Source organism: Xenia sp. Carnegie-2017, unplaced genomic scaffold, assembly GCF_021976095.1.
Source record: "Xenia sp. Carnegie-2017 unplaced genomic scaffold, XeniaSp_v1 HiC_scaffold_24, whole genome shotgun sequence".
Lineage (NCBI taxonomy): Eukaryota > Metazoa > Cnidaria > Anthozoa > Malacalcyonacea > Xeniidae > Xenia > Xenia sp. Carnegie-2017.
Window position 1 is genome coordinate 6,251,715 of NW_025813487.1, and position 25,787 is coordinate 6,277,501.

Consider the following 25,787-nt stretch of genomic DNA (forward strand, 5'->3'; position numbering starts at 1 on the left):
ATCATCTCTCTCAATATTGACATTATCGTACATTGCGGTCTCTGTACAGAAAAATCAAACTTAGACAAAGGTCGTTTCATGAAATCATATGCAAACAGACATTAATTGAAATGTCAACAATGATAGGGATCATGCATAAAAACTGAACAAGATTTTCTTAAAGATAATATAGTCATTATCCAAAATGGTGAGAAATTTTATCATCAAAGATCAAATTTATTCTCTTGGCAAGATGATTTTTACACATTGTAGCGGGACCTTTAAGGATGAAAAAATTAAAGCAAGTTTGCGTTTACGACAGTAGCATAAAGTTCTTGAAAGTATACTCACAAGCGGAAGAAATAATTTTACAATCTTAAAATATTTCAAATCAATCAAATATAGGTAACCATTAATTATATACCTATCATCAACAAAGAAAAACTTTGGCCCACAAAAACCCTGAGTATAACTATAAATACTTTGTAGGTTATTAACATCAAATACTTTCACATACTTAGGCGTGTAACTTATTAATAATTTATCTGCTGAAGGTGAAAAAGCAGCGTAAGTTAGACAGCGAGTAATATCACGCGTGTACTTTCCAATGACTTTGTCGGTGATTAAGGTCTCCTTAATTACGTCATCCCAACCATTAAGAAGTTTGTCTTCATGCCACATACAGTAAATTATCTGACCCTTAAATTTAACTTTAGCAAACACGTGATACTTAGAGCTACATGCAAGTACGTACACATTTCGATAATTTTCAAAATTCACTGATATTTCTTTTCTCTTGTTTTCAACATTGAAAAACACAAAAGAATCAGTTTTTTGACAAGCAAATGATACATCACTCACCTCAAAAATTTTGTTTGTACCTTTTAGTTCATCGAAACTATAAACAAGTTTTGTCAAATCATCATTCCAAAGTTCAGGAATATTTTTGGCCGTAAGCAAAATAACTCCATTTTCTACAGCAACCATGTCACTAACTAAACATTCCTTGACAACAAAGTCAAATATGTTCAGATTGTATATAATTACCCTTGAATTTTCTTCATTGCTCCGATACAGAAATTTTCCATTTGAGCAAAATTTTTCGTTACGAAAACTGTAACTGTTAGTTAAACATGCACGCGGTATTGAATAAAGATAAAAGTCAAGTCTGTATTCAAACAAAAGAACATTGTCGTTACACAAAATAAAATAATACTTTTCTGCTCCATTAAAGGAAAAGCTATGTATGTTGTCATCGAAAGGATCAAGAGGAGAAAAGAAAGTTTGGGAATCAGGATCTAAGTCAGGAAGTTTCTCACCAGTGGGATTTACAATGAAATGATCATCCATAAAAAAACGATCGCCACAACACCAAGAATGAAGACCAACAGTGAACAAAACATCAAGCTCACTTAAAAAACTTGACGGTAAATGATCGTCGTAAACGAAAGTTTCATAGGTATTTGCTACATCAAATATTTGAACCACTTTTCCTTTCTTAATAACACACAAATATCTTCCAGAATTAGAAAAACACAGTGAGGTCACATTATTACATCTAATACTGCGTTTCTTCTCACCTTTCTCGACGTCCCATACTGTCAAAGTATCTTTGTAACTAGTGACCATTGTGTACTTATCCTTGGAAAAACATTTGTTGGTAAAGAACTTAGAAGTAGAATCATCACATTGGAACGGACTGGAGGAAAATTTACCATTAATATCTAATATCTTATCAAGCTGAGAAGCAAATATTAAATCTTCGAATGGATGAAAGACAACGCAAAATTCTTCCTCTTCATATTGCTTAAACTGACCTGCAATATTTTTTATCCATAAACATCTGTTTCTTCTTAATGAAAAAAGTTGCACGATAAATCTTTTATAACCACAGACGACGTAATCATGATTTCGTGAAACATCAACAGAAATCAAATAATGATCGCAACGTAATAATCGAGCCTTTACAAAACCCGTGTCTCTGCACTCTACATATGGTAAATCTTTGAAACGTGTTTGAAACATTGTGGTGGCTTGAGACGAAAGATCTTTGACTTCGTTGGCAACGTATTGCAAAAAAATTACTTTATTGTGACAGCGCATAGAGTACGTCATTACAGAATAAACTTCATTAAATAACAATCGAATGTCCTCAGAAATAAGAAAGTACACATCATGTGCGTTGAATAATTTAAAATTTTCAAAAGTACGACGAGAGTCAACCAGCATACAAGCAACTAAAACTTCTAAGTCAACAAGATATTTACCAACATATTCAACGATATAATCATTATCAGAAATATCAAGTAAATGAAGCAACCAATACTTGACTGAATAACTCACTGACGCATTTTTGATGATGTCATAGTTTACACCTTCATCTTTGAGGTTATCCAAAGATTTTAAACAAAATTCTAAAACAAGTCGAAGACCACAAGAAGGTTTTACTGAGTAATCATGTTCTCGATCATCCAACAACCAATCATTTAAGGATTTGTGAAAAAACGAAACACATCCTTTTTCATTGCTAACAAACAGACAAGAGATAATTTTCCTAACCTTAAGTGATATGCGATTCGAATTCATAGAAAGAACGTCATCGATCATTTTCCAAGGAAGAGGTTCTTTAGCAACAGCCAGAGCATTTAAAATTGACTGAAACTTTTCGTTACTGATACCAAACGAATCTAAATCCTTACTCAATCTTGTTAAGCAAATTTCGTAATAATCATTGAGATCTTTTGGTATGGACGCATTCAACAAATCCTGATTTTTGACTTCGCTGCTAAGAAGTGATGCAAGCAACATAAGTCCGTCAGCTTTTTCTGCCAAACTGTTTTTAAAACCAGGAAGGCAGTCAGTAGAGCCAATTCTTTCTTCAATCAATAATTTAATATCCTCTAAATTGCGATCATCGCTACAGTTAATGAACAGTGGATTGAATTTTTCGAGCTTATTCAAAGCAACTTCGTTAGGTCTGGTTGTAATTACAAAACGAAAATAAGGCGGAAGTTTGTGTAAGTGATTAGCAAGCAAATAAGCAAGGTCATCTCTTTCTCGATAACCACATTCATCAAGAGCATCAAGCACAACTAACATTCGCTTGGGAAATTCTGAGATATTATTACACAACTCAGTAAAAAGAAGAGAAAATAATCCTTCAACATTCATGTTATTCAAAGGCTCAGAGAGTTGACCTGAGAGTTTTTTCACAAGAAGTTGTTTGTAAGCAGGAAAATTACAACTAATTTGCATAGCTAAAGATTGAAGAAATACGTTGGCTTTATTGTAACGACTGTTGTTGTGTTGAAAGAAATGAACTGCAGTCAAATAACTTGGATAACGTTTACATAAAGTAGCTGCAATTACAGATTTACCCATGCCAGCAACAGCAGAAATAATAAATGCACGATTTTGAGAAGTATCATCTTCGAACCAATCTAAAAACTCTTTAAAAACCCATTCCCGTGTTCCATGCAAATATTTTTCATAATGATACCTAATTTCACTTTCAAAGTCAAAGCTAACAAGGTTTTTTGTCAAAATATCTTCTTCTGGACCTAAGTGAGGGTGATGTCGTATTTCATGTACTTCGTCTTTAATTACTGTGACAAAGTCTTTTACCTGTTGTAAATCTTTCTTTACACCCTCCACTGTTCTCATAATACCTCTCTGATCAGTTTTAATATCAGTTAAATCGCTCTTTAATCTATCCCATTCTCTCAATATTCTTTCACATTCTTTATTACTACACAAGTCATTTCTCAATCTATCTATTTCTTCCTGACTTATTCCTAAACGAACTATTGGTTCGCTTATTTCTAATAAAAAATTTTCAAATTCATCAAAGCTTACTGAAGTGTTAGGTAAGTGAGCAAAACGGTCATTACGAAATAACCTGATACGGGTAATATCTGCTTCAGTTGAATAATCAGTGGGGTTATTTACTGACGTCCATAATGGATCACGTGGTGGTTTTAAACCACAAATATTACGCAGGAGAATATAAAGTAAAGTAACGTCGAACTTATTTTCATTTGGTAATATTGGAGGAGGAGGATACAGTAGATCCCATTGATGTTGCTTTAAAGTGTGATTATTTTTTAGAATCAAAAGCTGATTATAAATTTTAGGATTATTTAAAACGTAAAATAAATCAGTACCTGACAGTTGTTTCCTCAATGTTACTCTTAAAGCTTCTCCACCAACATCAACAATCAATCTCATCAACTTAAAACCATTAGTTTTCTTTTTAGAGCTCAAGACAGATTCCATGTCAATGTTAGCTAAAAAAAGTAGGTAAGACTTTAATGGCACAAATTCATTGTGATTATAAAGGAAAACCTGCGGCCGGTTACAAGAAGGCAGAGTAGTTTTATCCATTAGATGGCAAATTGTTTTGAACTTTTACAAAATCTCTTAAAAGGGAATAATATGTGATTTGAACTGAGCAATTATTGAAATAAAATATTGCTTCAAAGATTACAAAAATTTCTTTCCCCTAAGAAACATGTAAACACCATTTTTTACAAGTTTGAAAATTGTACTATCCGACGAATAGTGCTATCCACGCTTTGTGCAACTGTCTATGATTTTAAGCCTTTCTGAAGAAAAATTTGAGAAATTTGGTCAAATCAACAAGCTTTTATAGCATCTTGAAGTTGTGCATTTTTGGCCCAACGCCGTCGTTTTCTATAATACAAAAGAGACTGGTACTAGAAGGTACTTTGACGTCATCCAATACCTTCAGCATTCGGGCATATTTAGCTTATATTAAACATATACATTCTTTTACGCTGTTTAATTATATGTCTTGCGAAGAAAGCAATAAATCAAAATCAGTCAGATAATTCTGACAAAAACTTTATTCCGGGATACGTGACAGAAAACTCCGAAAGCAATGAAACTTGTGCAATAATGATTCGGACTTTGACTCCAAAGCCTGGATGGTCGGAAAGACACAATTTCTAATTTCATCTATTTTAAGCCCTGAAAAATTAGCGTTCTTTTGATTCGGCAAACAATTAAACTGACGCTCCAAATCCTCTGGTTTTAATCGAGCCGAACAAAGTGTTGAAGCACTGGAAGGCTCAAATACGCGCTTTGCTTTAAAACCCAGATATTCCGTCTTCGCTTGGCCTCGAACCTTTTATCATTATAAGGCATAGTGTGAAGACTCATACGAGAGCAAAGGCTTGACTCATTCGTACAATTGGCTGCAATGCAATTATTTACCTTTTTTCTGCTTTTACTAGTGCAAAGGCAATGCTTTTATGCGCTTATAGACTTAAGTTGTGCTCAGTCAGCATTGCCTTGATAGCAATTGAATATACGACTCGTGTAACACAAGTACCTTGGATGACGTCAGAAAATTAGCTAGTTTCAGACTCCTCATTTTCACGGACATGGTTCACAAGAATATACGATTTTAGTGAATTAAACGCTTTTACAAATATCAAACGATTTGACCAAATTCAAAATTTTTTCTTCAACGAGGCTTAAAATCATCGACAGATTTGATATTGCTAAAAATTATTTTTGGTGGAAGGGACACTTTAAGACTCACAAGGTAAAATGCATGTTATTTTCACAGTAAAAGAATATAAAAACGTACATAGAAGGGCTAAACATTTTATCAGTCTGGCTACACCACTGAAAATTTTATTCTTTAAAAATTCATAACCATTATCATTGTTTAGAAGGTTTTATGATAAAAAAAATGAGCAGGTGTAATTCATTTCGACTAATGCTTCATTCAAGACTTAGGACCTAAGGAAGACACAATGTAATTGAGGCACAGTTATAGGAACATATAGTACAATTTTATATAGAACGTACAGTAGATTGCATTGAATATCTTTGTGCCATGCATATCTTATTCCACAAGTGATTACCAAGATATCTTTATAAAGATATCTTTTCGTAAAAAGTTTATATTATAATGGGAAAAGGGAATCATTGTGCTGTTTATGGCTGTGATAACGATAGGAGATATCCTGAAAATACATCGTTTACGATCACGTTGGTATTCTTCGCTTTTTTTCTCCGAAAAACGAAAGACAAGAGTGCTTGACAAAAGCTGATCAACAAGAAAAACTTCAAAGTGACTACTAATACGAAGGTTTGTTCAAATCATTTTCTTGCTGGTTATCGATCCGAGGGCTGTCCTAATCCAACTTTGTATCTGAAAGGATACCATTCAAAAGAAACCAGTAAACGATTACCACCGAAAGATAGAAGCAAATCAAATATTCCGAAAATAAAGAGACGAAAAATTCTGTGTGAAGGAGTACTGAGAAAAGCTTTGAGCATGAGGATAAGGCATTTTTTGCAGCTGAAATCACTGTTCTTGAGCAGTATACTGATACAAAGTCTGTGCACGAAGACAGTACACAAATAAATTGTACAACAGACTTGGTTGTTACAAGTTATGATTCTGATGATAGCTATAGCTTTTAAAGTGATAAACATGACCTCATTGACTGTTCTTGCAAGGGAGATGTTAAAACGTTGAAAAGAAACTTATTTATTGAACAACCTATTTGCCAGACGAATTTCTACCGCTACACTAGATTGTCACTAGAAAAGTTGAATTTAGTTTTTAGGCACAAGCGTACATATCCACTGTTTCTCCCCACGTAGCAGACATAATGCTTTGCTCCAGATGCTTTTTCATCGATTCGTATCGAAATAAATACGGTGAAAAAGTAGCCGGATTTTGTATCAAAACATAGTTACAAATTTCTCGACTGTGAGCAAAGTTTTCGTCGCTTTCACCGTTTATAGCCAACGCAACTGCTCGATAAAAGCAATTGCCGTCTCCACATACTTTTACTTCTTTTCTCCCCACTGGTAATGAATACCCATTACAACAAATAGCCATTATAATGGAAATAGGTGCTTTAAATTGAGAATTCTCGAAAATATCACTATTACAGATACATTTCTAAAGAAATGTTCGCCCCCTGGCGATCCCAGAATGCATTGCAAAAACCGCGCAAATTTAAGGGAGACTAGCAACCGGCAAATACCTCATTGGGGCACGGTGATAGGAACATATAGTATAATTTTATAGAGAACATACAGTAGATTGCTTTGAATATTTTTGTGCCATGCATAACTTATTCTGCAAGTGATTACCATAGTGACAGTCACACAGTAACATTTTTTGACCAATAGGTACACTGAGCTGGCAAACTACATCCAGTAATATAATTATATATACAGCAATAAGTTGCACAGAAAGTGGTCCTACTGTATATTCTCTGTACTGTGGTTGGGGTGACATAAACATTTGGATGTAATGATCCCTAGACAACAATGGTTTTCAAAGGAACTTAACACATGTAGCCTATATTATGCATACATGATATGATCTCCAAATTAACAATCATCCTACAGTCCTGCCCCAGTTTTTCTTGCCAAAAAAGGGAGTGTGTCAAGAAGTCAACTAAAGTGATGAAAGCAATTAAAATGGTCAACAAAACATTGTAATAAGAAAACGAATAAAAAATTGGTGGGCATAACTTTTATGCGAGCAGATCCAAAATTATTATGAGCCCCTACCCAACAATTATTGATCTTCCTGTACATGAATGAATCCAAGTAAATAGATAAATCTTGTAACAAAAATATATTTAGCGACCACACATTGTTTACAATCATTGATCAATTATAAAAGATGAAGAACACATATAAAATATTGACTTTAGTATATTATTTACGGTGGCCGGTACGGGTCACCAGAAAATAATTTAGAAAACATAACAAACAATAAGAAAACATCACTCAAAATCATACTACACATTTCAAAATACTCACTACACATTTCAAAATACTCACTACACATTTCAAAATACTCGCTACACATTTCAAAATACTCACTACACATTTCAAAATACTACATACATTTCAAAATACTCGCTACATTTCAAAATACTTACTACACATTAAAATACTCACTACACATTTCAAAATTCACTACACATTTCAAAATTTACACATTTCAAAATTCTCGCTACACATTTCAAAATACTCACTACACATTCGTCCCAGTCTTACCCTGGTCTGGCCTGCCCACGGTCGTCATTAGTTTACATCTACGAAATTGACGTGATGGCAGAAAACTAATATAAATATACGCTTCCGATATTACTAACAGTTCAGTACGCGTAAGGATATTTTGATGCTATTGTGGAGATATGTTGTCTATGTGGAACTCGGCACATAGACAAACATATCGCCACAATAGCATCAAAATATGTGATACGCGTACATGAACTATTAGAAATATTTCTTCCAGGGATTTCTTGGTCTTGTTTAGACAACACAACATGAGTGGTCAATCTGCAGATTACATGTAATTGTATTTGTATTGGTGATATTGGACAATCATTAGTTTAACTAATGCACTTATTGACGTGACTGGTATTGAAGTTATAAATATATTGCGTTTACTCGAAATTACCGAACTTTTCATTTTCTTTGGCGTTTCTTGTGCAACAAATTATAGCACTATGTGTAAATTTCCACTTTGGTTTCCTTGTTATTTTTGTAACGCATCACACAAGTACGTACGCGACATAGCGAATGCAAATTCATATACTCAAATTTTTGCTATTAAAGTACGGACATGTGTCGAAAGCCACTGCAAATACATTTGCTGGCGATATGTAGCTCGTCTACTAATGTTGTTGCCCGACCAAGTCCAGCAAAACCCTGGAAGAATTTCTGATTAGAGTTCAGCCAATATTTTCATGCTATTATCCCAATGTCCCATTTTGTTTGCCTTGTGAAATGCAGAATTATATATTTAATATGCTTACTTTGTGATGTCATGTCAGTTTCGTAGATGGAAACTAATGATGACCGTGGGCAGCCAGACCAGTGTAAGACTAGGACGAATGTGTAGCGAGTATTTTGAAATGTGTAGCGAGAATTTTGAAATGTGTAGCGAGAATTTTGAAATGTGTAGTGAGTATTTTGAAATGTGTAGTGAGTATTTTGAAATGTGTACTGAGTATTTTGAAATGTGTAGTTAGTATTTTGAAATGTGTAGCGAGTATTTTGAAATGTGTAGTGAGTATTTTAAAATGTGTAGCGAGTATTTTGAAATGTGTAGTGAGTATTTTGAAATGTGTAGTATGATTTTGAGTGATGTTTTCTTATTGTTTGTTATGTTTTCTAAATTATTTTTCTGGTGACCCGTACCGGCCACCGTAGTTATTTCATTAGCAAATCAACACATATCAACAAACAAGTTTTATCATATCAAAAGTTCAAAATATGTTGATGTACATAACTAAGTGATGAAAACCCTCTACAACGATCATTTTAAGATTAAACGATGACAAAAATAACTTCCGAACAAGGGCAAATCATGTTAATCACAGTGATTTAATGTTTTGCTTCACTTATATTCATATATTTCGTATATATTTCCAATAAAATGTTTGAAATCTAATTTGACTATCTCGTTTATGTTGGCTGTATTTTATGGTTTGACAATAACCATGTTTAAATGCTTCTCAAGAATAACAAAGCAAACTAGTTTTAAGGTCGAATCATACCTACATTAGTCAAAGTCTTAAGTAAATATTAAATGAAAGACTGTCTTTGTTCTACTTAGATAGATACGTAAATTAAAATTAAATCGAGTCGCCATCTAAGGATGCAAAATCTTTATCTTACCGTTTTATTAGATGGAAGGAATATTTCTTGATATCATGATCATATATCGCCAGAAAAATATCTCCAACTTACGTTGACGTGGATATATTTGGTAACATAAAGAATTTTAAATATTTCTCACAGTCACAGCAGGCTGCCGCTTCCTTATTTACGTGCAATGTGTGTTACGCGCGCGATCTTGCGTGACTTCCACGTGTGTATGGTCAAAGGTCTTATACTTTGAGCAACTCTTAAAACAAAATATGACCAACCGTTAACTCAAACACTTTCATCAAACCGTTCATTAAAATATCTCATATGTAAATAGTAAAACACGAAAAAATAGGGCTCAATAATAACGAATTACTTTACTACATTTTTACAATGCTTATGAAAAACGAAAATGTTTTTAAAGTTTGTCATAGCAAATGTTTTTCAATACCTGTTCTGGGCCTTTCAAATCTTATGCTAGGTTTTTCGTTACCTATATCACAAGTGCTAATTAGCAGGCCGTCATGAATATGAGTGTAATTTTAAAATGAGAATCTGAAAATTTTTATTGTCAATTGTTTTTCGATCTTCTTTTTGGTGGGGACCGGTTAAGTTAGGAAGTCGGGGTGTGCAATGACGACGAACCCATACGTGCAAGACCGGTAATTGTTTTTCGATCTTGTCAATTCCTTGGAGAAGATGGCAAAATTCATTTTATTTCATGGAAATAATGAAAAAACCCATGAAAGGGGTATGACCACCTTTAAGAGCATAGCTATAAATGGTATTGTAGCATCTTTGTTGTGTCAGCTGTAGTCTGTATATTCAATGTATTACGCAATTTTCAGTCATAAGCAAAACATTATAAATGTAAATTTAAATGCATTTCATACAAAGGCAGATATTTGCGCAACTTAGAATTTCACTGTCCTATATCCAAGATGGAATCACCATTGTGTAGTATATGAGTGTGGAGACTGACAAAACTTCAGAATGTTAACATTATGCCAGTACTAACGAAAAGCGTTACAGTAAAAGCGCAGTTTTTTTGCATTAATGAACATTCTACAACATTTGGTGTTTATAGCAATTTCATTATAGCTGCTATTTCAAGCCTTTACAGTTCGTAGAAAAGTAATGCGTGCGCATTTAGATATTTCTTAGCACTGATAAAAAGTTTCTGAAAATAATGAAACATAAAATCAGCGTTGATGTTACACATCCCACGGAAAGTTTTTATTACTGACACGGACTTACTCATTTATACAAACTTTTGCCACACACCACAATACTGCAAAGTTTCCGTGTAACCTTTGTACTAAAAAGTAAGAGTTATTAAAATGATAACTCTAGCTGTAGGAGAGTAAATTTATTAAACAGCTAGTAAAGAAAAAATAGCAGACAGAAGCTTATTTTTAATCTTGTTACAACAAGTAAGGAAGGTAAGTCTGAACACTAATAAAAAAGACATTAATACGGCAATGTCGAACATGTTTTTCCGTATTTGTGAGCGGGATTTTGATTTTTTCATTTACATATACACACAATAAAAATTGTATGGACAAAATACGACAGTCATCATTTGGATAGTTGATTTATTTATTACAATAAATTAAATAAGGTATATATATTGTCCCGGTGACTTCAATGTTTCCTTGCTGTATCTGAATACTGTCCGGTGTTGCTGGTTTACAGCCTGGATACAGCCTCGTATTGCTGGGCTTTATCTGTGTTCGGAATGTTATAAACTAAGTTGATGGCCAACACACTCATAAGTTTTGTTATGTTTTATTTATCACTGTTTCACATCGACTAAAGACACAAAATTACTGTCCATCCCTAATGAATATAGTCTGTAATATACCCCTTACTCATGTGATGTTGCACTACTAATGATTAACTATATGATTACGTAATACCCGAAAATGGCAGCTGAATTATGTTTGATTTTAGTATATAAGTACAGCATATAAAAATACAGCACGAATATCGTAGCAGCAGTCAAACTATCAACCATAAATGCTTCCTATAAATAAATATGATCATATAAGTCGATAAACGAAACATAACCTGTACTGAATACGCATCGGATCGCTCAAGCGCACAAAAGTTCCCTTATGAAAACATAAACATTATTAAGCGCGGAAAGCATGATCCTGATACTCATTCTTTAAGCGAACCCAGAAAAAAAATACGGAAATCGAAAATGGTTGTATTGTGCGAATAGACTTTTGAGGTAGGTTTTTGTAAATCGTTATTTGAAAATTTATTATGAATTGGAAAGTTTAAGTGTTCTAGGTAGCTCTACTAAAAATAATACACTTCTATGTTTACTAAAATTAGACTTTACCGATTTCCAAACCAAGTTTCTTCATAAAGATTGAATTTCTTTTTTTTAAAGAAAGCGACGGAATTAGCAGTAAATTTACTTAAAGAAAAACTGAAGGGGTCAGGAGGAGCTATAACGATTGACAAAAACGGAAATTTCGGTAAGGCATTTTCTACTCATCTAATGTCTTGGTCTAGCATCAAAGATGATAAGTTGAAGGGTCGATTTGAGAAAGATGAAGAAGGAAAAGAAAAATTACTGTACAACGAAAGAGTTTGAATTAACTAGAAAATTACCATTACTATATGATTTAGGCTCATATTTCTTTAATGTATATATATACGTATCTTCACAATTATGTACACGTTAACTCTACTACAAGTAGGACACATCATATTTTCCTTCATTGTTTTAAAAACTTTAACTTTTTTACTGAAAAATATAATGCTACCTTTCCTTCAAGGTTGTTGTATTTTTTAATGCGTAAAAATTGACAAGATTCTACGTTTACACGGTGTAGTTGTAGCTGATGATATCATGATGCTAGTTATTCTTCAGATTTTAATATACATTATACGTTGTCTTCCTGAAAAAGTGACTCCAAAGTGACATATTAACCTATTGTGATAATTTCGATCATAATGTTAATCCTACTGATTCATTCCTGTGCATGTTTTGATATTGTCTTAAATTCCTTGGAGCAAAAAACAACTTTTGTGCTTGCAACGAAGATATGTATTATAGTGAGGCAAATATCTGGCAAGAATTTATGCAAATTATCAAAGTACGTGAGAAGATCTACTTTATGACAGTCTTCTTTTTCATTCGCCCTTTGTTTTTAAAAATATGGCTTGTCCTGAAGCCCAGTTATTATTGGACAAGAGGGAAGTTATCGCAACGAGGTACATGTACGTTGTAGAGTAAAAAAAAGGAAAAGCGTTCATTGGAAAAAATACGCGAAACACAAGCCTTCACTTAATTCCCGCGTGTATGGATCAGGCATCCAAAGGCAGACACCATGAAGAAATTAATAAATGCACATTACTTAAGAAGTAAAAGATATTTACTATGTTTTTTGCACGCTTATTCAAAACCATGGAGACCTTTGGGAGAACTCGAGAGCAGATCAATGGTTGCACATGCTCGAGAGTTCTCACAAACGTCTCCTATTTTTGCATAAGCCAGTGCAAACACGAGACACATCTTTTACGTTTTTTATAAAATAACAATAATGCAAAAAAGATAAATTTAAAACAAACGCTTAATTTTTTTCCTAAAATGCTTCATGATTGATTTGCAAACTCTCTTTAATTGATTTGATTGATGAAGAAAAATCGTTTGGCAAAGGCCAATGAAAACTCAGCTATCCCGTGAGACAATCAGCATGCGCATTTTATTGTTTTTATTTAGTAAATAACGAATGAAGACATGAAAAAAAATTGAGTTCAGCAACAGCATAGTAATGGCCGACATTAGTTTCATCGAGTAAATCTTAAATGTTTTTTCAAAAAGACAATGCGGCAATAGGATATTAAAGAATATATATTCAAAAATTGACACCTACGGGGAAACTGTAAATTGAAGGATTGTATGGAAAAATAAAATCACTTAAAAGGAGCCTCATTTTGCCCAAAATACTCTTTTCTTCCTGTGTTCTTCCACTTAGCTAGTGTTTGTAACAGAATCTTTCTTTTGGCAGATTTCATGACCATATATGGCAATAGAAGATCAGCAACTCAGTGTGTCATTTGCGCCAGCTGCATGTCATTACTTCCTACGCCAAATTACTAACTTTGTCGTCTAGATGTTCTTAGTTTTCAATGAATCTACTTTTGTATGCATTTTTTAAAAACAGGCTAAAAAATTCACTGGTCTGACCCGACGTAGGTATACAATGGGGGGATATGTTACTGTGTAGGGTAAAAGTAAGGGAGAACAAGGAAAATCATCGTTGGGAGTGGTAAGGAAAAAATAAAGTTTTGGTAGGTGAAATGTGCATACACAGAGTGGCAGCACTGCTCACGATGCTACATAATTTTCTATTCGCCCCAGTCCTTGTAAAGTGCAAGCAATAACAGCGATAGCTCAAGTATTTCGTAAGGAAAAGAGAATTTTTATGGATAACAAAGTAGAGATATTTCTTGTGCGTATTAATTTTTTCGTGTCCTTTTGTACGCGTATGGCCGTATGGACTGGAAGAGTATAAAGTCCAAATACGACCGAATATATGTTGCTGTTACAATAATACTAGAAAGAAACTTTTCTCACTATGATAAGGCATGCCTCGCTGAAGCTTAAACATGCCTTGCTGAAGATATATTATATTTTCTGGAGGATTACTTATTGAAAACATAACTTGTATCACTATGTTTCATTAATTTTTGAAAAATTGTATGAGCTTTGTAGTCAAAGCGGAGCGCATTGGATTTAAATATTCACACGACAACTTAACGTATCACATAAATTTTCATACTACTACCACAGCAGAGTAAAGTTGCTCCGGAATGAACGCAACTCCAGACGATCTCTCTGTTCTGTACAGGATGGCCGGGTAACATGGTTCTTGTACTTGATAAAATATCAGAAGAGGATCACTCCTTTGGTGTAACAATATTCAATCAGACAAAAGAATATTTCCCTAATCAAACTTTCAAAGAAGTATACGAGCCGCTACCCAATAATCCGATGGTTTTGAACTTTCCAGGTCAGCACAGAGAACCTGATTATAATCGTTAGTTATGGAGCAGCTTTTTCATAGATCTTTACACAGATGACAAGGTGATGGCTTGGTTGGATAGTGATTCGCCATTTATTCTCCCAGTTACCATGTCAACCATAATGATGCCATTTGGTAAACCATGGAACTATAATAGATGGAAGGCTACATGTAATAGAAAAGCTTAATATTTTTTGAAGTCAAAAAATGACTCTGAAGATGACTACCGCTAAGGTTGTCGAAACGTCAGTCAACAAAAACAAAAACAGTCCTTCTTCAGTACTATACCAACCTGGACGATCTACATTTACAGACATGTATGTATACATTATACCGAAACAGGGTGTCACCAAACAAACCACGTTCCATATCTGAAATATTCAATGTGAAAGTGGAACGATCCAATCATTAGGTCCAACGAAGATAGGCTTGTGGAATAAATACTTAATTTAAATGGCAAAATATTTTAGCAGCTTTGCAGGTTTTTTTTGCAAAACGTTCATTTTAACAATTCTGTGATTGTGGATAAAAACTATCTTAATTTTCAAGCGGAGTACTTTAAATTGAGTAGATGGATTTTATGAGTGAAGAATCATTTAATACCATTTAAAATATGTGCTTTCTCATTTATACTCTCATTCAAGAGTACCACCAAGGAGCCACTATTTTAGTATACGTAAAGGTTGACATTTGAATGACCAGAAACAAGCACGTAAAAACTTGCAAAAGAAAGGTAGAGATTTTGAAATTTTCAAAATTTCCTATTTCAGGATGGAAATTTTTGAAATATCGTTCCACCCAGAATAATGTTTTACTTCATTTTCTAAAAAAAATTTCAGAGTTTTTTTAATAGAAAGCACCCTGGATGTATATAAAAGACGACCTTTAGACATTAATTTATTGGGAAATTTTAATGCCTCACTATGTTAATTTTACTGGTGCATTATACTAAGCGTTATTTGCTGTTAAAAGTTATGGTTTATTTCCATGAGTCAATAAAACTTCGTGGATATGGCAAAAATATATTACACATGTATGTAGCAGACTGCACCCGTGGTTGACTTTAAGAAAAACATGCGAAAATAAGCTTTTGCTCAATTCCTAATTGTTAGGATCAGGCCATCCACACACAAAAACCATAAAGTAATAGATTAATGCTAAGTACTTATGAGACCGAAGGTTGCACCAGATAGAGAAGTCAATAAACGTGTCTGAGGATAAGCCAGTAGGAACAAACAATAAACACCTTTTATTTCTTTAATAAAACAAAAACAATAAACATATAAGATAAAGTAGACTTAAAATAAACATTTCAACTTTTCTTTTAACATGCATTAATAATTGATTTGCAAAGTCTCTTTAATTGATCGAGCACACAGTGCACGCGTGTTATTGTTGTTATTTTGTAATATGTTATCAACAAAAAAAAATATATTGAGTCCAGGAACAGAATTGTAATAGCAGACATTAGATTCATCATCTATTTAATCTTCAATAATCATTTAAACTATCACTCTTCTAACAGCACCAAAAAATCAAAAATGCAACAAGAAACATAGTCATTGTGAACATGGCAGATGTTATACATTCATTCAAAACGTCAGTGCGGCAGCATAAAATCAAAGATTATATATTTAAAATTGACACTCAAGGTCACAGCAAACGTTTAAAACATGCATCATACAAGTCAGATGGCTTAGAAAGAGTTATTAAATTTTAGAGAGTTGTTAAGATTTTTTTCCGTCATTTTCAATATTTCAACTCTATAATGTCTATAAAATTTGTCATTGAACCCAACTTAACTTAAACATCACTGGTAATTATAACAAACAGTATCATTATTAACAGTAGTGAAAGGCATTGGCTGCTGTGGCATGCATTTCGTCAGACTACTCCTCAGGTGTCAACGTCTGCTAATTGAAAATTTACAACCTACTGATATTTATAATGCCAAGAAAGAGTGTACGTCATCTCCAAAAGGGGAGAAGACGCTTAAAACAGGGATAAATTAAAAACATAATCCTTTTGTCGGCAGAGGACGGCAACTTAATTGGTCAACTTAGTTGAAACAGCCTCCATGACACGTAACTAAAAGAATGAACGGCATATCTTAATGATTCTAAAATTTTCGTCTGAGATGGGAGTTGTTCAAGAGATCTTTACCTATCGCGGAGTCACATGAAACTAAATTTCTTTTCTTACAATCACGTTTTGGTTTTTGTCTTGAGGGGACCATTCCATTTCTGATTGAAGTTGGTACATGCTGTTTGATCCTATCACCCAACCTTTGAGACATTCTACCTACATAGCGACCATCACACTCACATTTATATTCATAAATTACATTGCTCAAAAGTTGTGCCGGTAGAGATTGTTTTAGGGTGAGTGGTAGAATAGTTCTTTTCGAAAACAGAAAGATAACATTGCTCGCAAAAAAAAAATTCTCCGTACGATTCTTAGTTCCCATTTCAATATCAATATCATCAGAGGCCTTACCCATCCATGGAAGTTTGATAAACACAGGGTTTTTAGTTGGTCGAAAAGGCCTATTCTGCTCATATTTTGTGGATGAGAAAAGTTTGTCAAGCATTTTTTCCGGATATCCATTTGAGCGAAATATCTTTTTCAATGAGTTGATATCGCCCTCAATGAACTCCTCTTATGACGGTCTAAGTGTTAAACACTTTACTAAAGAAATCTTTTCTGAAGAAGGGTGAAGAGAACAGAGTTTATGTAAAATTAATTGGAGATTTTTGTCATTACAAAAAAGGAAAAAGGTGTCGTTAACGTAACGTTTGTACCACAGCAATTCTGGAGGCCCAGAAGAGGCAAACATCTTACACTCATAATAGCCTACGCAAATATTAGCAAGTACTGGTCCAAGAGGAGAATCCATAGCCACCCCATCAATTTGTTTGTACTTGATATCATTAAAACTAAACTCAAAGTATCTAGTGGCCGCTAACATTAATTCTCTAAAAGCCTCTTCGGACAAGTTTGGTAGAGCTATGTCCGAGTGAAAAAGATTATCAACACAGATTTCGATGGTTTCTTCTAAGGGAACATTTGTATAAAGATTGGTTACATCAAAAGAGCACATTGTCAGATTAGGATGAGTAGAAAGATCTATTTGTTTGAGTTGATTAGTAAAAGTAAATGAGTCTTTAAAAGTGTGCATTGAGAACTTCTCTAAAGCAGGTGAAAATACAACTGACAGTTGTTTAGTTAACTTATGATGAGCTGAGTTAATCATGGCAAGAATTGGTCGGAGTAGAGCTCCCTCTGTGGATTTTCGGTAATCTATACATACGTGGTCTTTTTGCACCGGTTGGGCGAACTAAATTACAAAAATTCTCACTGATTTGATTTGACTTTCTTAATTCTAAGAGAAGTGTTTGTAATCTCCTTTCTATTCAAAAGGTTTTATCGCAATTTGGCAATTTGCCAAGCTTGCAAAATTTTTTCTCGTCTTATAAAATCATTAGCATTTTGCTATTATAGTCCTCCCTATCTCAAATCACTACACCAGAGCCTTTTTCTGGTTTACAAATTACAATATACTTATTCTTCTTCAAATTAAAAAGCGCAATCATATGTTCTTTCGTTAGAGAAAATTCTTTGGAATCAAACTTACACTCCGAATAAGTGTGCGTAAGGCTTGACAGTTTGCTCTTAAAGCCAGGCACTGCTTCGATACCAAACGTGGTTGAAACTTTCCTAACTGTGACCTAAATATTTCAAATTCTGAAAATATGTCCTCTGTTTTCAATTTACTAGGTGGAACTTCAAACTTTGGACCGCTAGACAAAACATCTATTTCAACCGGAGAAAGATGATATGATGAAAGATTTGTTACATGTGGTGCAGCAGAATCAATGTGACCATAACTTTTGCGTATCAAACATTTCAACCTATCGTCATTATTCCTCCGTTCAACAATTGTTTATAATAACTTATTATATCAACTTTATATATTACTTTTACCATTCACTATGGTATTTTCTATCTTTAGATATATTTTCAGAAAGCAAAGTGTTTTTAGATAAAAGTTATCATAGCAAGAATCAATCTTACCATCTAGACGAAGGGAAGTTTGAAGAAAACAATCCAATTTTAGTCTCAACATCAAGTTGCATCGAGCCATCGGCCATTTTACAAAGTGAATTTCTTCATTATAAAAATGAAAAATAAATATGTTATTTACCGTTTCGGTTGGTCCGTACTTTAAGAATTATGATGTAGGAACTGTCAGTAATGATAATACATAATGAAATACGAAAGAATGTTCTATGCAGTGCGGTGTTCAAAATTAAATGCAGATATGATCTTCGCACTTTGTTGGACAATTTAAGCAATCGTGCCGGTGCAGTACCAACAAAGTCACCTGAATTGAGTCACCTGAATTTTTCAGGCTCATGAGACGATTGCTTAAATTGTATAACAAAGTGCGAAGATCATATCTACATTTAACATAATAAGATAGTTGATTATAGACTTTGGTTAAAGCCCTTATGAACTAACATCCTATTTCTAATAATTATTCTCATTCTGTTCTGTTGCACTAAACATACTGCTTGGTTCTATATATTGATGTTATAATAAAATGGTTGCTTAAACATTTTAATTCTAATAACTTTTAGTGCACTGTTATTTTTGAGGTGTTGAACTAGCACTTTCTCTAGTGCTAAACTGACACCCACCGGTGGTGTTAAATAAAAGGTGTTATTATAACACCAATATTGGTGTTGATTTAACAACATATGACCTTAAACATATTGTAGCGTGTCAAATTTACACCTCAACACTTTAACACCTAATTAATAGTGCTGAAATAGCACCTTGTTCTGCCACAAAGGTGCTAAAGTAACACTGTTTTTTGGTGTTAAGTGGTTGGTGTTAAATTAACACCATTAGCAAGAGTTACAATAATTTATAAAGGGCGTTATTTCTGCACCACTCTCCTTGTAAAATCATGGGTGTCAAAATAACACTTATTTTAACTGTTTTTAACTTATTTTTATACTTATATCAAACTGCAGCTGTTTTCGTTCTGACACGGATAACAGAACAGTTGACTTATGCGTTCATTTAAACAGTTTAAAACTTCGTAAAAAATAGCGGCAATACATATGTTATATTAACCAAAGCTGGATTAAGCATGGATTTTATAGGGGGAACCTTGGCTTTGTGAGTTCTTTAAAACCTAAAAGTAATAAGAAATACCGTTTTGGCACACCTAAATGTAACCGTGTTGACCAGAACATAGATGGGTGAGCACCCCTGTGCACCTGCCCCCCCCTATAAATCATTCACTGATAATAAGTACACAGGTTAAACAGTAAATAGAATAATTTATACCAAAGATAATCAGCTTTTTTGAAAGGCCATAATATATACATTACGATAATGCATGAATATGCTGTGTTCAGGAAAGTAAAATTTATTCTACATCTATTTCATATCTATGGCAAATGTATTTTGTGTTACACCCAAATGGCTTTATCAAGTTAAATGGCAAATGTGAGGTTAACTCTTTAAAATATTTAATTTTAATTTCCTTCTGTTTTGACTGAGCAACTTCATAAGCCTGATAATGTTCAGAAAACCTGACAGTCTGTTTTCTTGAAACAACAAACATGGCATTTGCAACATTTTGGTTAATGATATAAATACCAATAACTTCCCAAAACTGGGGAAATTCAACATAATCATAACCAATGTGGACAGTAGCTCCTACTTTATATTTTGTTCCATTGATAGTAATCCATTTGGTACTAAAATTATAATAGGAAAAATATTAATATTATTTAGTTCACAGCAATTAATTGTGTACATAAACTTTACTGAAAAGCAAGTAAATAAAGAGCAATTTCAAGCAATTTCATCATTCACAATGAAGATATTTCAGTCACTCGACTAATTACATCAATCTGACTTACCTATACAATGGTGTTTGTCTGTTCACTTCAGGAGATTCTGTTTGAATGAGCCCACTCTCTTCAACATCACCAACATATAATGTTTTACCTTCAAAAAGACGAACATAAGTTTCTCTAATTACTGTAGCTGTAGCTTACATAAAAATAAAACCAACTCAGGATAATGGATGCACCATTGAGCTATAACTATATATTGTATCTGAATGAAAGAAATCATTAAGAAATGCACCTGGCCCAATTTCAGTGCCTTTGCAAATAAACGTGCTATTTCCACCTTCAGCAGACTGTAGGCGATAACAAACTCCTTCTTGGTGCCTCTTTGCCAACGAGTATGGTAGGTTTATAAAATTACCAATCACTATTGCCAACCTCTTAAAGTAATGGTGTTTTGCTTCAGCGCATGCACCAACTTCGCACAAGAGGCCCAAATCTGTTAATTGATACAGAATACAAGAAAGAATTGTAAATTAGTTTTGAAAACTGCAGGTTTTTGAAGCCACATGGTTTGTAATTGTAAATCAGAATTCTAAACTTACTGAAGTATTGCTCTTGGCATATGAACCATGTAGTGCATCTTTGGAATGATACTGCATTCTGGAAACAATTCTTTAAAATTTTGTAATAACTTTTGAATGAGTATTTGAAGATATGAAACTTGCTCTCTGCTCACAATTGGAGTAAAACTTATACGAACAATTTGAAGTAAGGTACAGAGTAACCCCCAGTGCTGATCATCTACTTCTATAAGGTCACCAATAAGAAATGGCAAATGTAGGCCAAGACACCACATCTGATTTGCTAATAGGACGGAAAAGCGTCACAAATTATCTTCCTGAGGGAACGTGTGCTTATTACTTCATTTTAGGGATCCCTGACCTTAGAATACCTTATGGTATCAAATAGTTACATACTGTATATAGATCTATATAGAATTTAAGGATTTTAAAATAGTGGAAAGGACATTACTGTACCGTGCTGCTTTAAACTATTGTCTGATGAAAGAAGTCTTTGGGCTTGAATTGGAGCAGGTTTATTGGTATCATTATGATAACCAAAATCAAATGCCTGCATCCTTTTATTAAGGTCGTCTAGTTTGAAGTATCTCTTTTCAAAGATGAATTCTTTTAATAATTCTTTAACAATGTATTGTAGCACACCTTCCAGTATATCATGCATAGCATCTGGGGGGAGTCCTCCAATGACATGATAGTACTTTGAGTTGTTAAGTAAAGAAAACTGATTCAGGCCATAAGTTTTTGAAATGCTCTCCTTGGTCCAGTTTTGACACTGCTCATTGTAACCTTGCACTGTTCAAAACAAAGTCATCCTCATGAAACTAAACAAATAAGTTAAATTAAGTCACCCTAAACACAAACAGTATCTAGCACTGAAACCATTTAAATTAATTAAACCAACACATTGTCTGAAGTAAAGCACTTTTATATGAACTAAGTACTTTTTATTTTTCAAAGTTTACATACTATGGAGAAAGCATAAACCATGCAATAGATGCAGTGGCAAGTGTCAATTAAGCATTACTGTAGCTACATTATATATACCATTTCAGTTATTTCTGTAGCATTTCCCATACAGACTCTGCATTTTCTGTAAGACTGTGATCCTTGCTTAAACCCACCAAGATATTGTGAACCAAGATTATCTCCAGATATAAATGCAATTGTTCCTGCAAAGCATCTTCGCTGATTATTTATTATAAACTCATAGCCACCAACCTAAAAAGTTAATTTATTCCTTAATTTATTAGAGTTCTTAAAAGAACAAAACATGAAAAACATGCATCAACACTAGTCCAATACCTGTTCTAATTTTTGAAGGTCTCTAAGAAATGCTCTTAGCACAGGTTCCACACCATATATCTTGAGATGCTTACTAGACACTAGTCCAAGTAGTTGAATGGAATTGAGGTGAGACCGTGTTCGGCGTATATTGCCCAATGTATAATAAAAGCGGCTATATGAAATGCAAAAGGTAACCGGAAAATTTAATGAAATAGACATTTTAAACCTACAGTATGGGAATTACAGCACATTAAATTAAATTATGGTACTAACCTAATTTATGTTTGTTAGCTCTTGATCCTAATGGGTTACAAACTTCTACTTCATCAAAATAAATAAGAAGTTGCAATGCCAAGGGATCTTTACTGAATAGTGGGTGCTCTTTAAAGCCTTCACCATCACAATAATCAGACAAAAAATCACTGTTGCAAAAATGAGGATTTTCCACCTACACAAAATTGGATCGGATACTGTCATGTGCAGAACAAAGCTAAGGCAATGGTAATATTAAAATTTTCTATATTCAGCATTGTGTTCAATGGACAATTATATACATACATCACATGCACATGTAATCAACACAAACCTCGTTAAGAATTGACTCATCATTAAGAAGCTGTTGCAGACTTTCCAACAAGGGAATATAGTATGCATCATCTGTTTTTTCGACATCTCTCAATCTATTTCCTCTTCTTTTCTTTGTGTGGTATTTTCCAAGAACAATCTTTTGTGGTTCCTAAAAAGTGAAATATTGATTGTAAAATTTTGATTACTTTTTTTATAAATTTCTAAACCAATTTTACAACTTACCACAAGATTAAACTCCTTCTTGTAGTATTCATATTGGAGATACTCTTGGTCAATACCAGCAAAAGGATTTGAGATTGGGTTGTCTTCATCAAATAACTCATTCACCTCTGGTAGGTTGTTTAAGTCAATCCCAGCGTTTTAAGGCAGCTAGTTATACCAGAATTTAAAAGGTTAATGCTTGTTTGAGTAACCTTCGTAGCATTCTCAACGAAGGAATCAACAACAGTTTGAGGTACACGTCCTCTGTCTTTGAAATTTAACAAACATAAAGCATTCGCTCTAGATAAATTGTCCTGGTCAGCCATAATGTCAAACTCTTCTCCCTGTTCAGGGTCTGTATTATCAATCTCATGATTTTGATTAGCATCGTCGTTTCCCTATCAGTATTCAACTCTGCGCTGTTCCTCGTATTGCGCACGATGTTATGTTTTCGAATAAGGTGATTTCTCAATGATAAAAATTTCTTAAACGTCCTGGCACAACCATCGATGCCACAAACAACATGAAAATTTGGTTCATCACGATGAACACGGCCAATATGTGTTATTAGTAATTGAAGAGAATCTGAAACGAATTCTAGGCAAATATTACATCGATATAGACGCTCCATGACATAATTCACTTCAAGAATACAATTCACTTCTGAAGAGAGTGCCGGCTCAACTCTGTTACCATATATGGTGTGAAATGTGATATTAGCGACTATATGCAAAAACGCGGTAAAATGCTTATAGCCAACTGTCACTGCCACACTGTCTCATATTTCATTTCATGATTTTCATCGTGATTTCATCTGTTTGTGCAGCGTTGTCAAATTATATTTTATTGTGAACTAAACGTAAAAGTCAATATTACCAGGCTAACAGAGCCATTGGATTTAAGTTATTTGCTTTCGACGTTCTCCCTTCTTTTAAAAAGGTAAATACAAAGCTTTTTAGAATGTATTTTCTTATGAAATTTCTTGTGACACATACTTCTCCTCGTGCTTATATTTCATGTGGAAATTTTTGTATTTGTGTTGTACAAATTTTTATACGTTTAAGGTCGGATGGATTCCACGTTGCTTGATAATCTTAAGAAGGCAGGGGTAAAGGACAGTGTAATTTCTATTCTTGAAGATGAAGAGGTATGTGTATAAAATTAAATTTAGCACGAGTGCATGAATTTTTGCGTGTTGACGTTGTGACTAGACGACTTTTTGTTGCTTTTGTTAACACTGCTTGGTAAATATGGACTCCATACCGAAAAAACAATACTTGAATTTAGTGGGGAAAATTATTGAGGGAAATAAAATGTAAAGATAAAAAATGACTAAGTAATCTAAGACGTCAAGCATTATGAGTGAAAGTTCAACTGCTGTGGCTCCAAACTACATTAGACTATAAGTAAAAATACCAAATCAATATTATTGCAGCATGCTAAGTTGATGTTCGAATAAATTACTTCATTTTTTTTACTCCGGTCCGCGGAATCCTGGCAAATGTTAAAGCCAATAAATTAAGCTGTTTTAGTAATTTAAAAAAGTTATTTGGAAAACGTTTTTAACAATGGCTTTGAATGATAGTTCTCACTCGGAAAGCGAGTTTTACTATGCCGACGAGCTTGGAAATATCGTGGAAAATGTTAGCGAAAATATAGCAGAAAACGTAAACATGGATGAAAGGGACGAAAGTTTTACGCATGAAATTCAAGATTACATTATGGCACAACGGCCATAACCGCTTGACAAGAAATAAATACGTTATTTACCGTTTATATTTCGGTCCGAATAGAAAAATAGTTCCTCTCGACATAAAACGGCCTTTGGCCTCTGGCCGTTTGGGACCTCTGGAAAACATTTTACATTTATTTCACGCGCGTTCTGATTGGTCAAAGCCCAATCCAAACATCAAATGGCTGTTCTTTTTTCGCTTGAAGCGAAAAAACAACTCGACCAGTATCCTCCTGTACGAACCTCTCGCTCAGTCATTAACATATATATATCTTTTTAATTTAATTTTGATTTTTTGTACTTGAATAGTTTGATTCAGCTGGTATTTTAAACAATACATCTGATGAGCTGTTGAAGGCATGTGGCATAAAAGGAGGGCAAGTTATACGAATCAAAATGCATTGGCAACGATTAACAACTTGGACAAGTTTCTACCATTAAGAAATGTTCCATCCACCATTGAACCATCCACCCAGAAGATCGCTTTATCCACTAGTCATTCCTTTGCCATAAATGACAATGTCAGCAATTCTTCAGCGTCAATTGAAGAAGCTCATTTGTCAACAGGCACACCGTCACCTACAACATCCAGTACACCTCGACATACCATAGCATCTGAAAAGAGTGATCAACCTTCACCAAGCTTTGTACTTGTGGAAGAAAGGAAACCGAACAAGAACTGGATAAAAGATTTTAAACTTCCTATTTCTGTATGTTAAATAATATACCTCATAATAGGTCACATTCTGATGTTAAAATTTATCTTTTGTATTTTACAGTTTTCTCCAAGAGTGAATGAAGCACTGCAAGCAGGAAAACTTAATGGAAACCTTAGGGATGAGTT

At 33.8% G+C, this 25,787-nt stretch overlaps 4 protein-coding genes and 1 long non-coding RNA gene across 5 annotated transcripts in view; 1 reads left to right on the forward strand and 4 right to left on the reverse strand.

Annotated features, from left to right (window-relative positions):
- Positions 1 to 18,835, reverse strand: LOC124452022. The gene is made up of 5 exons (XM_047002617.1): positions 18,759 to 18,835; positions 18,319 to 18,412; positions 17,526 to 18,021; positions 1,027 to 4,265; positions 1 to 877 (listed from the first exon to the last, which is right to left on the reverse strand). Exons 1-5 carry the CDS (start codon positions 18,833 to 18,835, stop codon positions 869 to 871), a joined length of 3,915 nt encoding a protein of 1,304 aa, XP_046858573.1. The 3' UTR covers positions 1 to 868.
- LOC124450402 (isoaspartyl peptidase/L-asparaginase-like) overlaps positions 6,109 to 25,787 on the forward strand; it is a 24,809-nt gene continuing 5,130 nt past the window's right edge. Inside the window, exons 1-2 of the mRNA XM_047001060.1 lie at positions 6,109 to 6,125; positions 22,897 to 22,908. The gene's annotated coding sequence lies outside the window, so the exon portion shown is untranslated. The remainder of the gene's footprint in view (positions 6,126 to 22,896; positions 22,909 to 25,787) is intronic.
- On the reverse strand, positions 20,016 to 21,874 carry LOC124450401. Its single transcript, XM_047001059.1, is given in 6 exon segments — positions 20,016 to 20,458; positions 20,624 to 20,711; positions 20,853 to 21,019; positions 21,021 to 21,053; positions 21,160 to 21,421; positions 21,595 to 21,874. Coding segments are annotated over 6 exon segments (1,089 nt in total). The 5' UTR covers positions 21,800 to 21,874; the 3' UTR covers positions 20,016 to 20,124.
- On the reverse strand, positions 21,915 to 22,641 carry LOC124452023. Its single transcript, XM_047002618.1, has 3 exons — positions 22,441 to 22,641; positions 22,183 to 22,356; positions 21,915 to 21,959 (listed from the first exon to the last, which is right to left on the reverse strand). Exons 1-3 carry the CDS (start codon positions 22,639 to 22,641, stop codon positions 21,915 to 21,917), a joined length of 420 nt encoding a protein of 139 aa, XP_046858574.1.
- LOC124450406 lies at positions 22,702 to 23,382 on the reverse strand. The gene is made up of 3 exons (XR_006949963.1): positions 23,233 to 23,382; positions 23,009 to 23,158; positions 22,702 to 22,870 (listed from the first exon to the last, which is right to left on the reverse strand). It is a non-coding gene; the product is annotated as an uncharacterized LOC124450406 (long non-coding RNA).